At 31.4% G+C, this 13817-nt stretch overlaps 2 protein-coding genes, 1 long non-coding RNA gene and 1 pseudogene across 4 annotated transcripts; 1 reads left to right on the forward strand and 3 right to left on the reverse strand.

Moving 5' to 3' along the window:
- The first annotated feature begins 910 nt into the window (after window positions 1-910).
- On the forward strand, window positions 911-7719 carry LOC106420040 (WAT1-related protein At1g09380). Of its 2 annotated transcripts, none has more exons than XM_048741873.1 (7): window positions 911-1233; window positions 6031-6093; window positions 6202-6318; window positions 6395-6647; window positions 6934-7092; window positions 7167-7318; window positions 7401-7719. In XM_048741873.1, the coding sequence occupies exons 1-7, from the start codon at window positions 1052-1054 to the stop codon at window positions 7567-7569; spliced, it is 1095 nt and encodes a 364-aa protein (XP_048597830.1). In that variant the 5' UTR covers window positions 911-1051; the 3' UTR covers window positions 7570-7719. The 2 variants fall into 2 exon arrangements, with proteins under 2 accessions (XP_048597830.1, XP_013716329.2); XM_013860875.3 differs by lacking the exon at window positions 911-1233 and adding an exon at window positions 3622-3944.
- A 197-nt stretch (window positions 7720-7916) lies between these two features.
- LOC106420113 lies at window positions 7917-9003 on the reverse strand (annotated as a pseudogene).
- Window positions 9004-9204: 201 nt separating this feature from the next.
- Window positions 9205-10931, reverse strand: LOC106419861 (galactinol synthase 3). The gene is made up of 4 exons (XM_013860703.3): window positions 10492-10931; window positions 10040-10363; window positions 9745-9896; window positions 9205-9646 (listed from the first exon to the last, which is right to left on the reverse strand). The coding sequence occupies exons 1-4, from the start codon at window positions 10885-10887 to the stop codon at window positions 9418-9420; spliced, it is 1101 nt and encodes a 366-aa protein (XP_013716157.1). The 5' UTR covers window positions 10888-10931; the 3' UTR covers window positions 9205-9417.
- Window positions 10932-12393: 1462 nt separating this feature from the next.
- On the reverse strand, window positions 12394-13741 carry LOC106420239. The gene is made up of 3 exons (XR_002654303.2): window positions 13615-13741; window positions 13426-13515; window positions 12394-12793 (listed from the first exon to the last, which is right to left on the reverse strand). It is a non-coding gene; the product is annotated as an uncharacterized LOC106420239 (long non-coding RNA).
- Between the last annotated feature and the right edge of the window lie 76 nt (window positions 13742-13817).

Consider the following 13817-nt stretch of genomic DNA (forward strand, 5'->3'; position numbering starts at 1 on the left):
AAAGGTGTATTTTCATTAAAAACAAAATAATAAATAAGTAAAAATGATTTGATGGTAATTTTTATGACATATATATATATATATATATATATCAATTCAGTGAAAGAAATAGAAGCTTAATATGGAAAAAATCTTAAATACAAAAAACTCTAAAAATTGACAAAAAAAACTAACAAAAATTAAACTATGATATCACTTGAAAGCTTCTTAGACAATATTAATAAAATATTTTAGCGATAATTAGACAAATTTGATTTTTTTTACCAGCCAAAATTTTATTATTAATTAGCATCAATTATTTCAAGATGTTTAAGAATGGATGGACAAAAAAAATAGGATTGACATAAATGATATATGAACTATGAATAGTACTTTGTAAAACTGACTTAGATAACACATATGCACATCCATTTCCAATCCTTTTTGATGCCTAAATTCAATTACTTTAGAGTAGTTATTCCACAAAGAGATCGTATGAGATATTGTTTTGATATTCAGATTTGTTTCTTGACTTTTAAGAAGATTGATAACTGTAAAATGTCTTCTTCGAATATAATATGTCTATAACCGAGTCCCCAACATGAGACAAGGTTGTTTAAAAAGTAAATAATTTTATTTTTCTTATATTATATAATAAATATATATTATTTACTGATAATAAAAATATAGTTATTCATCTATCACATATATCTATGCAAATATGCGAATCAAGTACAACAATCAAACAACATAATAATTTTCACAAAGAAAATTAAAAAAAATTATTTATGTTATATAGTCTTATTTTATATTCTTTAAATAATGTAATACAATATTATACATTATTTTTTTAGAATTGAGAAATACATATAATATCTTATCCGCGCGTAGCGCGGTTAAAAACTCTAGTAAATATAAAGCCGACTATGGAAAGAAAGATAGATTTGGGGAAACTAATAAATGTTATAAAGAACCCATCTCTCATTCTCGAATTATTGTTTTTGATTACTGATAGAGAGAGAAACATATATATAGAGAAATATAAATACTCCTAAGAAATTAGAAGAGAAATATGGTTAAATCGAGAGATATGTTGCCGTCCTTGGCGATGGTGTTAGTGCAAATTGGCTACGCAGGCATGAACATTACGTCGAAGATGGCTATGGAGGCCGGCATGAAGCCTCTCATCCTTGTCGCTTATCGCCAAATCTTTGCCTCTATCACCACTTTACCGGTTGCATTTTTCCTTGAACGGTACAAAATCCTACTCATTAATATATCTATGCATGAAATTTGATCAACTAACGTTTTTGGACATGCATGCTTATATGATTAGCTTTTCTATTATCTTTTTGAGCTCTAAATAATTAAGGTATACTAAAAGGCAAATATAAGCCATGGAGAGGGTGTCCACGTAGGATAGAAAAATCAACCAATGAAAGAGCCCGAAATTGCCACGTCATTTCATTTATTTTTTCGTAAAAAATGAAAAACAATGCGAAGGAAAGGATAGAACCCGGGTTATTATGACATTAATATAGGACAGTTACCACTAAGCCATTGAAACTTTCTTGAACACATATACAAGAATCACTAACTATGTAATCACAAACTCTTATGTACAATTACAATAATATGAATTCAACTTTCAAGACTCCGATACTTTGTTTGGTAAAAAAAAATAAGTAAGTGACTAAGCTAATATATTCTTTGAAAGTGTGAGAATATTGAAAAATATGAAAAGCATAGATTTTTGTTTTCGTGACAAAGTTAAGAATACTATACTAAAAGGCAAATATAAGCCATGGAGAGGGTGTCCACGTAGGATAGAAAAATCAACCAATGAAAGAGCCCGAAATTGCCACGTCATTTCATTTATTTTTTCGTAAAAAATGAAAAACAATGCGAAGGAAAGGATAGAACCCGGGTTATTATGACATTAATATAGGACAGTTACCACTAAGCCATTGAAACTTTCTTGAACACATATACAAGAATCACTAACTATGTAATCACAAACTCTTATGTACAATTACAATAATATGAATTCAACTTTCAAGACTCCGATACTTTGTTTGGTAAAAAAAAATAAGTAAGTGACTAAGCTAATATATTCTTTGAAAGTGTGAGAATATTGAAAAATATGAAAAAGCATAGATTTTTGTTTTCGTGACAAAGTTAAGAATTTTGTAAAAGTAAATTTAACATGTAAATTTCCGTGACAAATATGAAGAAAAATAGATTTTTGTACAATTTTGACAAAACAACTCAAAACATAGTTCTTTAATGTCTTAATAAAATATTATTTAAGGGTGCAATAATTAAATATATCAATTCAATAAATTTTGTAATTTATAGACAAAACAATAACACAACAAATTTTGAAACATTTGTTTAACGTATCGATTTCTTTTCATGAGAATCCAACTGAACAAGATAAAAAAAACAATTAGATTTACAAATATTTAATTACCATTTTATTCAATTTTGATTAATTTCAAATTGTAATAATGTATCTTTTTGAAGTTACAAAAAATAATGTTCTTTCTTTATTACACTAGCATTATATATAGATTCTATATACACAAATAAATATAATATAACAACATAAGATTGCTTTCTCCGATTCATATGAAAAAATTTTAAGTTATCCACCAAAGCAAATTAATTAAATCAATCAAATTGTTAGAATACAACAAATTAATATATAATTTTATTTTAAATTAAATTATTTAAAGGTGTATTTTCATTAAAAACAAAATAATAAATAAGTAAAAATGATTTGATGGTAATTTTTATGACATATATATATATATATATATATCAATTCAGTGAAAGAAATAGAAGCTTAATATGGAAAAAATCTTAAATACAAAAAACTCTAAAAATTGACAAAAAAAACTAACAAAAATTAAACTATGATATCACTTGAAAGCTTCTTAGACAATATTAATAAAATATTTTAGCGATAATTAGACAAATTTGATTTTTTTTACCAGCCAAAATTTTATTATTAATTAGCATCAATTATTTCAAGATGTTTAAGAATGGATGGACAAAAAAAATAGGATTGACATAAATGATATATGAACTATGAATAGTACTTTGTAAAACTGACTTAGATAACACATATGCACATCCATTTCCAATCCTTTTTGATGCCTAAATTCAATTACTTTAGAGTAGTTATTCCACAAAGAGATCGTATGAGATATTGTTTTGATATTCAGATTTGTTTCTTGACTTTTAAGAAGATTGATAACTGTAAAATGTCTTCTTCGAATATAATATGTCTATAACCGAGTCCCCAACATGAGACAAGGTTGTTTAAAAAGTAAATAATTTTATTTTTCTTATATTATATAATAAATATATATTATTTACTGATAATAAAAATATAGTTATTCATCTATCACATATATCTATGCAAATATGCGAATCAAGTACAACAATCAAACAACATAATAATTTTCACAAAGAAAATTAAAAAAAATTATTTATGTTATATAGTCTTATTTTATATTCTTTAAATAATGTAATACAATATTATACATTATTTTTTTAGAATTGAGAAATACATATAATATCTTATCCGCGCGTAGCGCGGTTAAAAACTCTAGTAAATATAAAGCCGACTATGGAAAGAAAGATAGATTTGGGGAAACTAATAAATGTTATAAAGAACCCATCTCTCATTCTCGAATTATTGTTTTTGATTACTGATAGAGAGAGAAACATATATATAGAGAAATATAAATACTCCTAAGAAATTAGAAGAGAAATATGGTTAAATCGAGAGATATGTTGCCGTCCTTGGCGATGGTGTTAGTGCAAATTGGCTACGCAGGCATGAACATTACGTCGAAGATGGCTATGGAGGCCGGCATGAAGCCTCTCATCCTTGTCGCTTATCGCCAAATCTTTGCCTCTATCACCACTTTACCGGTTGCATTTTTCCTTGAACGGTACAAAATCCTACTCATTAATATATCTATGCATGAAATTTGATCAACTAACGTTTTTGGACATGCATGCTTATATGATTAGCTTTTCTATTATCTTTTTGAGCTCTAAATAATTAAGGTTTTTCATATATGCTTATGACTCTATATTATTTACGTAGATCTTCGTTGTGTACAATAGCTAAAATATTGGTTGAAGTTAACATCTGAAAGTGAGTTTTCAAGTTCGTATTACGTCTAACTGAGAAAGTACAAACGATGACGTTGAATCATCAATGATATACTAAAACGTAAAATGGGAGTGTGTGTATATAACTAACTATAAGGAAAAAAAAACTAATGGCTTTTGTAGAAATTAGAAAACCTTTTTGCAAAAAAAAAAAAAAAACTGTGTTGTAGAATGATTTTTACCTCTTCCACATTTTTTGACATCAACTAAAAATTACTTTCCAAAGTTTTACAAAAGATGGTTTTTCATTAATAAAAGTTGATCTATAGCTTACACTTAAGTTGTAGGAAAAAAAAGGTTTACAAAAGGTCAATATGTTTTGAAAAAAAAAACTAGAACTTGACTTGCACTCCCGCGCGGGTGATTGATTTAACTTATGTTCAGCGTAAATTCATAAACCAAACCGCTGGTTTTATAAATATCTCATGTATGTTTTTTTATGTTTTGTAATTTACATATAAGGTAAAATATATTATTTTATAATATAGATCTTTGATAATAATTTATGCATAATATTATATTAAAATTTTTTATAATTTGATGTAATTGTACTATTCATATATTAACATGTTATTTATTTGTTAATTTATTTAAAAATGAAACAACATACTAGATTTTTTAATTTTTGCATTAGTTTTCTAAGAATTATTATTAATTTTATGATATTTTGTTTTCTTAAAAATTAAACTCTCGAAATTTTTATATTGACTAAATTAAATAGGGTTTAAAAATTGTTTTATATACTATATACTATATATTTCAGTTTGTATTTTTATATTCACCATAAAAAAAACAACAACTATTATAATTAATTAATTTAAATTGATTTTAAATGCAGTGGCATAATCTGTAAATAAAAAAAATAAAAAAAGAAGTATTTAATTATTGTAAATACAATGGCTAAATATGTAAATAAAAAAAGTAGTTAATCTACTATCCAAGTTTCCAAACAGTTCTTGTTTTAATTGTTATCTATGTTTTCAAATAGTACCAAAAAATACTACAGTTTTAATATTATAGATAACTTAATTAATATTGTGGTTACTTTGAATGCATTTTCAGTAATTAATTTTCAACATTCAAATGTTTGGCAACTAGTAATTAATTTCCATTCGGAGGATTAAGGCTATAATGCGTACGTAAGATAATATAACTGAGAATAAGATATCTACACGGCATCGTTTAACTATCCGGAGACTAGGAATATATAACTACGCATATTATTGTAAGCTGTAGATTTCTTAAAGACTAACTATTACGGAATTGTGAAGAAAAACTGGTAAAGCGCAATCCATTTTCCGACTAGTAATCACTTTTGGAATTGGAATAATAATAATAATAATGTTGACTTTAGCCTTCTTTAGTTTTTGTTTTTGTTTTTGTTTTGGTTATTAAAACTAGTACGTTATTAGAGTCTCTCTGATTAATCTAGTTATCGTCAATCATAGTCGTTTGTCGAATTATACGTAATTACATCATCATTGATTCCAATTTTCGAGAGAAACAAATGAGAAATGTGACGCAGTCTCACACAATCCATGCGTCACGTTTCTTTCTTAAAACGGAAAGCACAAACAGACAAACAAACACATGATTCCAGGAGAGTTAGGTGTCAGCTGATTACCAGGGCACGTACTAATACGATGACGTTTAACTGGCTCACTCCACTCAGATGAAAAAAAAAACAAAATCTATCTTTTATTCAGTGTTGAAGTTTTTCTCTCTTTATAATCCTATTTTCCTGGATATTGGTTCATCCTAGTGGGTAAAAACTCTGTTTTTATTTTCATGCTAAAAGATTAATTAACTAGTGATTAGTGACTGATAAAATGTAAATTTCAAACATGGTTTCTTGTGCAGTAAGACAATACCGAAAATCACAATGAGGGTTCTTGTCCAAGCCTTCTTCTGCTCTATCACTGGGTATTATTTACACATATATACACTTACCTAGCAATTATATTCTAATTTATAAACAATTAATTTCAAAAAGAGTTGTTAGAAAGCGGTTTCACTTCATTTTATTTGCAGTGTGACAGGAAATCAAGTGCTCTACTTCATAGGACTTCAGAATTCATCTCCGACCATCGCTTGCGCCTTAACTAATCTCTTACCGGCGGTCACTTTCCTCCTTGCCGCAATCTTCAGGTTCTATATGTTAATAACGTTTTCATTAGCCTGAACTTGTTTATAATAATATTTTAACACTAAACAAAATTTTCAGACAGGAATCTGTAGGGATTAGAAAGGTATCAGGACAAGCCAAAGTGATAGGGACAGTAGTATGTGTCGCCGGGGCAATGCTTCTCTCCTTCTACCATGGCCACACCATTGGCATTGGAGAGTCCAAGATCCATTGGACCTATGCTCAAAACATCACGGCCCATGGTTCCGATTCTGCCGGTTCTAACTTCTTCTTAGGACCTTTTCTAATCATGGCTGCTGCCGTTTCTTGTGCCGGTTGGTTCATTATTCAGGTAACTTATTATCAGTTCCTGTCTGGAGAACCTAATTTGAACACAACCCAAAATAGCAGATACCTAAAATCAAGAGAAGTAGTCTCACATAGCACTAAACCCACAATTTTGTTCAAATAACATTAAAAAAGTTAAAAGAAACATTAATTAGCTAAGAGATTTACTCTAAAATCAAACTAATTTTAATTTGGTTATTGCATATTTTTTGGTTGGTATAAATCACTAGACTTTTTGTATAATGCATGCAGATTATAATAGCTATTTAAACAAAATATTTTGGTTACAGACGAAAATGAGTGAAACATTTGCAGCACCATACACGAGCACACTTCTAATGTGTTTGATGGGAAGTATCCAATGTGGAGTTGTCGCTTTAATCTCCGATCACAAACTAGCTGATTGGTCTCTCAGCTCTCCTCTCCGCCTCATTTCCGCCCTTTACGCCGTATGTATACGTACATATGCTATGATTAGACAACAATTTTATGCTAGTAGTTAATAATATAAAAACGAACGCAGGGAGTGGTGGCGTCTGCGTTAGCGTTCTGCTTAATGTCATGGGCGATAAATATAAAAGGTCCTCTCTACGTCTCTGTTTTCAGCCCTTTAGTGCTTGTAATCGTCGCCGTTTTCAGCTGGACTCTTCTTGAAGAGAAACTCTACACCGGCACGTACGTTTCTATGCTCTCTCTCTATGTATAACCATTATATAAAACCGAAAAATTGATAATTTAAATGATATATTTGTATTAGGTTTATGGGATCAGCACTTGTGGTTATTGGGCTATATGGTGTTTTGTGGGGCAAAGATAGAGAGATGAATGAGAAGGAAGACGAAGTAGAGATCCAAAAGATGGCGAAACAACAACCAACAGTCAAAAGGGATATAAATGAAGATATTGAGTCGAGATTATCGTCTTAAAACGTTGATGCTTCTTCATTATACAAAGTGGATATCCCTTTTCAAAGTGTTTAATGTGTATACCATTTTGAGGCCGATGATGGAGTGTTAAATTGTGTGTAATTCGTGTTCATATTACTTATGATGTCTATATTTTAATTACTTTTAATCTTCAAGCATTCCCATTAATTATTTTATTCTTAGAAGTCAAAACCAAATAAAAGCAAAAAAAAAATGTTCTGTTTCATCGTTGGATTGATGTGTATGAGTTCTTTCTTTGGCTCTACATATATAGGTCTCTGACCACATGAATCTCACAAGAGAACTTGGTAGAATATTTAATCTACAGCTTGACCCGCTGATTTACAGATAAGATCCATAACAAAAAGATGATAAAATAGCTGACCAACAAAAAAAAACTAAGAGAGAATAAAATCTTACAACAAAAGTGCAAAATAAAATAAATAAGAACTTACGGCAAAAGTTTATATATGATATATCATTCTATATCAAATTCAGTCCAACCTAAGCATCACCAACATGATTCACATAAACATATATAAACCAATACAGATTTGCAATCAAAAAGCTTATGAACCCATTATTAATTAGAACATTTCTGAAAATATTTGTTATATTATTATCTTACAACAATCGGATTATGAAGAAACCATATGAACAACGATCTTTTGCATGGCCACTAAGACCATCGTCTCTCTCTTTTTCTCAATCATCGGATTAGTCTCATAACCAGGCGCAATAAAATTCGTCTTACAGATACCAACACTCGCAGAAAAGTTATAATTGAGATTGAGGATCTTACCATAAAGTCCTTGATTAAATAAAGACAGCATTTCTGAACATGGTGTTCACAATAGCATAGGCTTCAGCACACATTTGCAGATTAGGCCTCTCGTCTTCAGCGTTTCTGAGGAGCGTGCTTATGAAGAAATACGTGTTTGCCGAGAATCTTTCAGCTTCTGTCACTGTCACGTTCATGAGATCTTTCTTGCTTGGGGAAGAACTAATCAGTTTATTGGCAAAGACTTCACTGCAGAATTTGGTGTCTGTTGTCTGTTTACAGATTCTGTTGACTGCAAGCTGAGTGTTGTCATCGAGAAGAGATTCTGCGATGGAGGGAGCAAACAAGTATAATCGCCGACAATATCAATAGAATGCGATACATTTTATTAGGTTTCATTTTTTGGTTTTTGGTTTTTCTAGTTGTGAGTGTGGTGGTTTGAGAATGAGATCTTTTATCTTTGAAAATAGGCATATTAATGAATTAGTCAAAGTCAAAATGAGAGTTTATTTCATTTACTAAGATACTCTATTTGTATATGTATATAGTTTTATATCATTGGTATAGAAAGACTAAGAAAATTAGAAGATGATGTGAAACTTGGATCCTATTTAATTTTGTGAAAATTATCCATATTTAATTTATATTATTATAGTAACTTAATTGAAAATAGTTACTGGATATTAATCTGTAATATTCTTTTTTGACAAATATTAATCTGTAATATTCTCAAAGCTGAAACTGAAAACCAAACTATAATACCATGTATTTAGAGATAAAAGTCTTAGCAAACATATACAACAAACAGAGGGGTTGGTGATTAAAACTCCTCTAGATTCAGTACAAAATACAGCAACAACCAAACTATAATACCATGTATTTAGAGATAAAAGTCTTTAGCAAACATATACAACAAACAGAGGGGTTGGTGATTAAAACTCCTCTAGATTCAGTACAAAATACAGCAACACAACATTATATAATAAAAATTCCGAACTGAACATAATTAGTTTCCGACTTTCAGCAACTATATTATCAATAACCTAGCTTAGCCCCCACATAGTGGTCTAGGCGGCTGACGGAGCTTTAGCGTAGTGAAACACACCAGCTTCAGACGAATCTGTAAAGAACTGTGACATGGTGGTTTGCTGCTTCCTGTGGACATCTTCTTCTTCTTGTTTCGAACGCACATTAATGTTCTTGTAATCAAGAGACTCGTCGTTGTAAATGTCCCACCACTTCTCTACAAGCATCTTGATGTCTTTTCTTTCCATATTCTCTTCTTGGCCTGTGAACCTAATAAAAACATAGAAGCAATTTAAGATTTTTTCTCCTTTTTTAATATTTACGTTTTAAAAATGAATAAGAACATGATTAGAATTTAGATCTTATACCTCCAAGGCTTAGAACCAGCAGCGCAGTAATGAATAACCTTGGCTTTGTCAAGCTCTATGTTCTCTGGATGCCTCCAGAGCATGGCCAAGACAAGATTATATACTGGTGGAATCGGCTTGTATATATCTTTGAAGTAAATGTTCAAGAAATCCTATAAACACACACAAATCAACTTTATCATATAACGAAAACATACTTATAGCTTTGAGGATAAGTAAGTAAGTTTATCCTAAATATTTATTCCCTAAGTATGTACGTTTATTTAATTATAAAAATGTGTATATTTTGCTTTACCTGTTCAGCAAACGGTGTGGGAGAGACAACCTTGAGAGTCTCCAAAAGGTTGTAATAAGTTGGAAGGCTTGGCTCGTAGACAAACATGCCGGCGTTGAAGTACAACGGTGGCTTAGGACCAAGCTCGGACTCAGGCCACGTCACCTTGTCGGGGCACTGTTGGCAGTAGCCAATCTTATACTGAGGCGTATGGCTCCATGTCTTCTCACAGAAACAGTCTTTAACAGCGTAGAAGTTGCCGTCAGGAAGATCGAACAAGTGATCTATGTTCTCAAATACTTGTATGTCTCCGTCTAAATATATCATCTTGCTATACTCTACAAACTGTATCCAAATATTCATATTATATAAAAATGCAAAGTAGAACTTAGGAAAACAAATTTAGTCTACAAACCCTAGAAATTATCATGAAACTATAAGAAAAACTATCATGAACTTGTTTGTATATATACCTTCCAAATACGGAGCTTGGAGTAGTTGAGAACGTAGTAAGCCATAGCAAACTGAGTTTGGTTATCCGGCGGACAAACCGGCTGGATCTCGTTCACGAGACATCCTTGCTCTAATAGCTGTCTCCGGTGATCCACCGGCACGTCTGGTAATACAGCAACAACTAATGGGTACTTGCTCTTAGCTTTCCTTAGTCCTTTGGCGAGACCAACCACTCCTTTCACGTAGTCACCGTTCCCGGCGAGGAACGTCACGTACGCTCTCTTCTTCCCTCCGTTACTTACCTTGGTGTTGATCACAGGTGCCATCTTGTCTGAGTAGTTAAAAGAGAGAAGTTTTTTATTTGTGATAACTTGAGTTGATATTAGTGAGAAGCAAAGCTTGGCTTTTATAGGCATTAGGGGTGATTATGGCTGAGTTTAAGTGTTGTTAATTATCCAGAAATGTAGGAACCACTGAAAGAAGAGATTATTCATTAGACTGTTATACGCTCTGACCGATGGATGCTATATCCAACGGCTGAGCTTCGTATTAATTTGTAAGAGTGGGACCATAAGATGATGACATGGCAATTCACTGGACCGTGTGTTAGCGAAAACATGGGGACCACTTACCGCAATAGCAAATCGAAAGGTGATTGGTTGAAGCGTCTCCGTCTAATTAATACAAGGCGGTGGTAATGCCACGTGGCTTTAAGTGGAACCCATGAAGAAGCCATGATTGGTTGCTGTAATTCAAGGTGCTGAATATTACTCGTTCTAGTAATTTTTGTCAGACCGATGACCGACCTACTATTACGTATTTGCTTATGAAATCTTAAAAAAATCAAACTGCAATCTTTTTTTTTTTGCCAAATCAAAATGCAAAAATGTTACATTGCGTTGTTTTTAAAACTGTGTTTGCCAGCTTCTGTTTTATAAAGTCTTAACCCAAAGTTTTATAAATTTTTTTTTTTTTTTTTAGTTTAAAAAAAAAATTGTGATGTTTTTGCATGATTAAATTTGTTTTTTGCGGTACGATTGTAGTTAAGTGATTTTCTGTCATCCAAACATTTGGATATATAATAGCTGTACGTACCGACCATATGTATTCGTAAAGACAAAATTAAAAACGTACCGACATAATATATGTAATATGGAGCTACGAGTATCTAAACAATCCTTCCTGTAATTACAAAAAGACTAACCCACTCTGGTAGAATATTATTTGGAATCAAAATCCCACAAGAATTCTGTAAGATGGTTCCACAAGATTAAGACATGCAGTGGACAAAACCTCACCTTGCCAAAAACACCATGACCCCTTACTATTGGTAGCTATGGGCCAACAATAAATTTACGTTGAATTGAGAGTTTTCTGGTCACTGTTATCACATTAAGTGTTTATAGTGACATTTTTGACCATTATTTATTGGACTTGCACTGCAGTAACACAAAGAATGCTCACAAGAAAACTGATCATGCATGTGTATTATCTTAAGTTTGCATAGGTGCGTCTTCTCTTGATCAATTTGATGAAGAAGTAACTTTTGTAAAAGATATTAGCGACTTCTGAAGTTCTCTGGAAAACGTAATATTGACGAGTAAGTACCATTAGTCTTTAGATCAGTTCTCATCCACATATGGATAAGATATAGTTTTCTCTGGAAAATGTTACATGTCTTGAGTCTAACTTCCACAATGTGTCTTTATCATGCACGACTTAACTCTCTAGCCTAGTTTCGGACGTTAGCCATTATTTTCTTGCATGTGTTCAGTGTTCAAGTTTGAGTTTTCTTGTTGAATGTTTACCATTCTTGTCTTGTTTCGCCATGTCTACATGTACCTCCACAAGTTTTTTGAAATTTCACCATGATAATGACAAATGGGCGAACTTAAAACTTATCTCGCTTAGCGAGTTTGTGTTGCTATGATTTTTGAAATTTCGGTTAGATTCAGGTTTAGAAAGGTGATACCAAATTGGTTTTGGTTTAGTCAGTAAATTTGGTTATTTTAGTTCAGACTTGTTCCGTTACCGCCTCTTTTTAGAAAATTCAGATAAAATCCGAACCAAAACACACTTGAGACAACATTAAACTTGAGAAACCGTACAAGCCAAGAATGTTTCTATCTATGTGAGTAGTTCTTAGGACTGAGTTACAAGTTTCTTGCTTAAAATCATGTCATCAGTAGTGAAATCCGCTTCTTTCCGGAAAGTTCCACGACCAAAATCAAGGTTGTACGAGTCAGTGAGACCCTCCACTAGGTCGAACTCTGGTTTCCATCCCAGGGCATGCTTTGCTTTCTACACCGATGCAAAGAAATGCTGCAAGATCATTACATAAATAAAAGAGAAAAAGACTAGAATAGCACTAAACCAAGTTTTTGTTCCCAAAGTAGCACTCAAGGTTCAAAGTCACAAAAATAGGTTTCATTAAAGAGGTAAATATACATTTATACACTTTGGGTTAATTAATCCAAACCTTAGGGTTTAGAGTTAAGGGGTGGGGTTTTGGAATTAGGGTTTAAAATTTTATAAAAAATAAATACTAAATTAAAAAATAAAATTTTAAAAACAGTTTCAAAAAGTATTTTTAAATTATAAAAAGAAAATTTGAAAAAAAATAAAAAAAAAATAAAAAAAAAAAAATTTATAAAAATTTCGAATCTGAAAACATATAATCTGAAACTATAAAAAAAATTTCTTTTTTTTTTCATTTTTTTAATTTATTTTTATTTATTTTTGTTTGTTTATTTAATTTTAAACCAAGAGTATTAGAGATATTTTACCCTTTAATAAATGTCATTTTTGTGACTTTCTCCTTCTAGTGCTATTTTTGAGACATAAACTTCAAAAGTGCTATTATTGACGATTGCCCTAAATAAAAACTCTAGCCTTAAACAACTTGGTTTCTTTGATGTAGTGTTGTCTGAATCATTTGAATGTTAAAAGTTTACCTGGTCACGGAAAGGGAACGCCTTCGTCTTCCCAAAGTCAAACTCTTTCGGGTTGTAGTGAACAATCTCTGGCTCTGGAAACCCACCAGCCTGAATGAGTTGATAACATCACAAGTTTACATCTAGCAACGATCCAAAAAGGCTCAGTGTATGGATATCTCATCTCAAGAAGACCACAATGAGATGTACCTTTGCGCAAGCTCTTGCTAACCCATCAAAGGTGACATACTTCTCTCCTGAGATGTTGATTATCTCTCTGCTGGCTTTCTCGTTACCTAGCACGGCGAGTAAGGCTGTTGCCAAGTCCTGAAATCACAGAACCATTTGATGTTACATATCATTACTATTGAAGAGTGGGGAAAGAAAGATGCTGAGTTTGAGTTAACGGTTCC

The sequence above is a fragment of the Brassica napus genome, chromosome A9, assembly GCF_020379485.1.
Source record: "Brassica napus cultivar Da-Ae chromosome A9, Da-Ae, whole genome shotgun sequence".
Classification (NCBI taxonomy): domain Eukaryota; kingdom Viridiplantae; phylum Streptophyta; class Magnoliopsida; order Brassicales; family Brassicaceae; genus Brassica; species Brassica napus.

Bases quoted from the DNA above. Each gene is read 5' to 3' on its own strand.
- LOC106419861 (XM_013860703.3), bottom strand. From the start codon at position 10,887: ATGCCTATAAAAGCCAAGCTTTGCTTCTCACTAATATCAACTCAAGTT. The intron at 10,364-10,491 runs GTATATATACAA...ATTTGGATACAG, and splicing joins CCAAGCTCCGTATTTGGAAG to TTTGTAGAGTATAGCAAGAT. The intron at 9,647-9,744 runs GTATAAGATCTA...TGTTTTTATTAG, and splicing joins GCTGGTTCTAAGCCTTGGAG to GTTCACAGGCCAAGAAGAGA.
- LOC106420040 (XM_048741873.1), top strand. From the start codon at position 1,052: ATGGTTAAATCGAGAGATATGTTGCCGTCCTTGGCGATGGTGTTAGTG. The intron at 1,234-6,030 runs GTACAAAATCCT...TTTCTTGTGCAG, and splicing joins GTTGCATTTTTCCTTGAACG to TAAGACAATACCGAAAATCA. The intron at 6,094-6,201 runs GTATTATTTACA...TTTTATTTGCAG, and splicing joins TTCTTCTGCTCTATCACTGG to TGTGACAGGAAATCAAGTGC.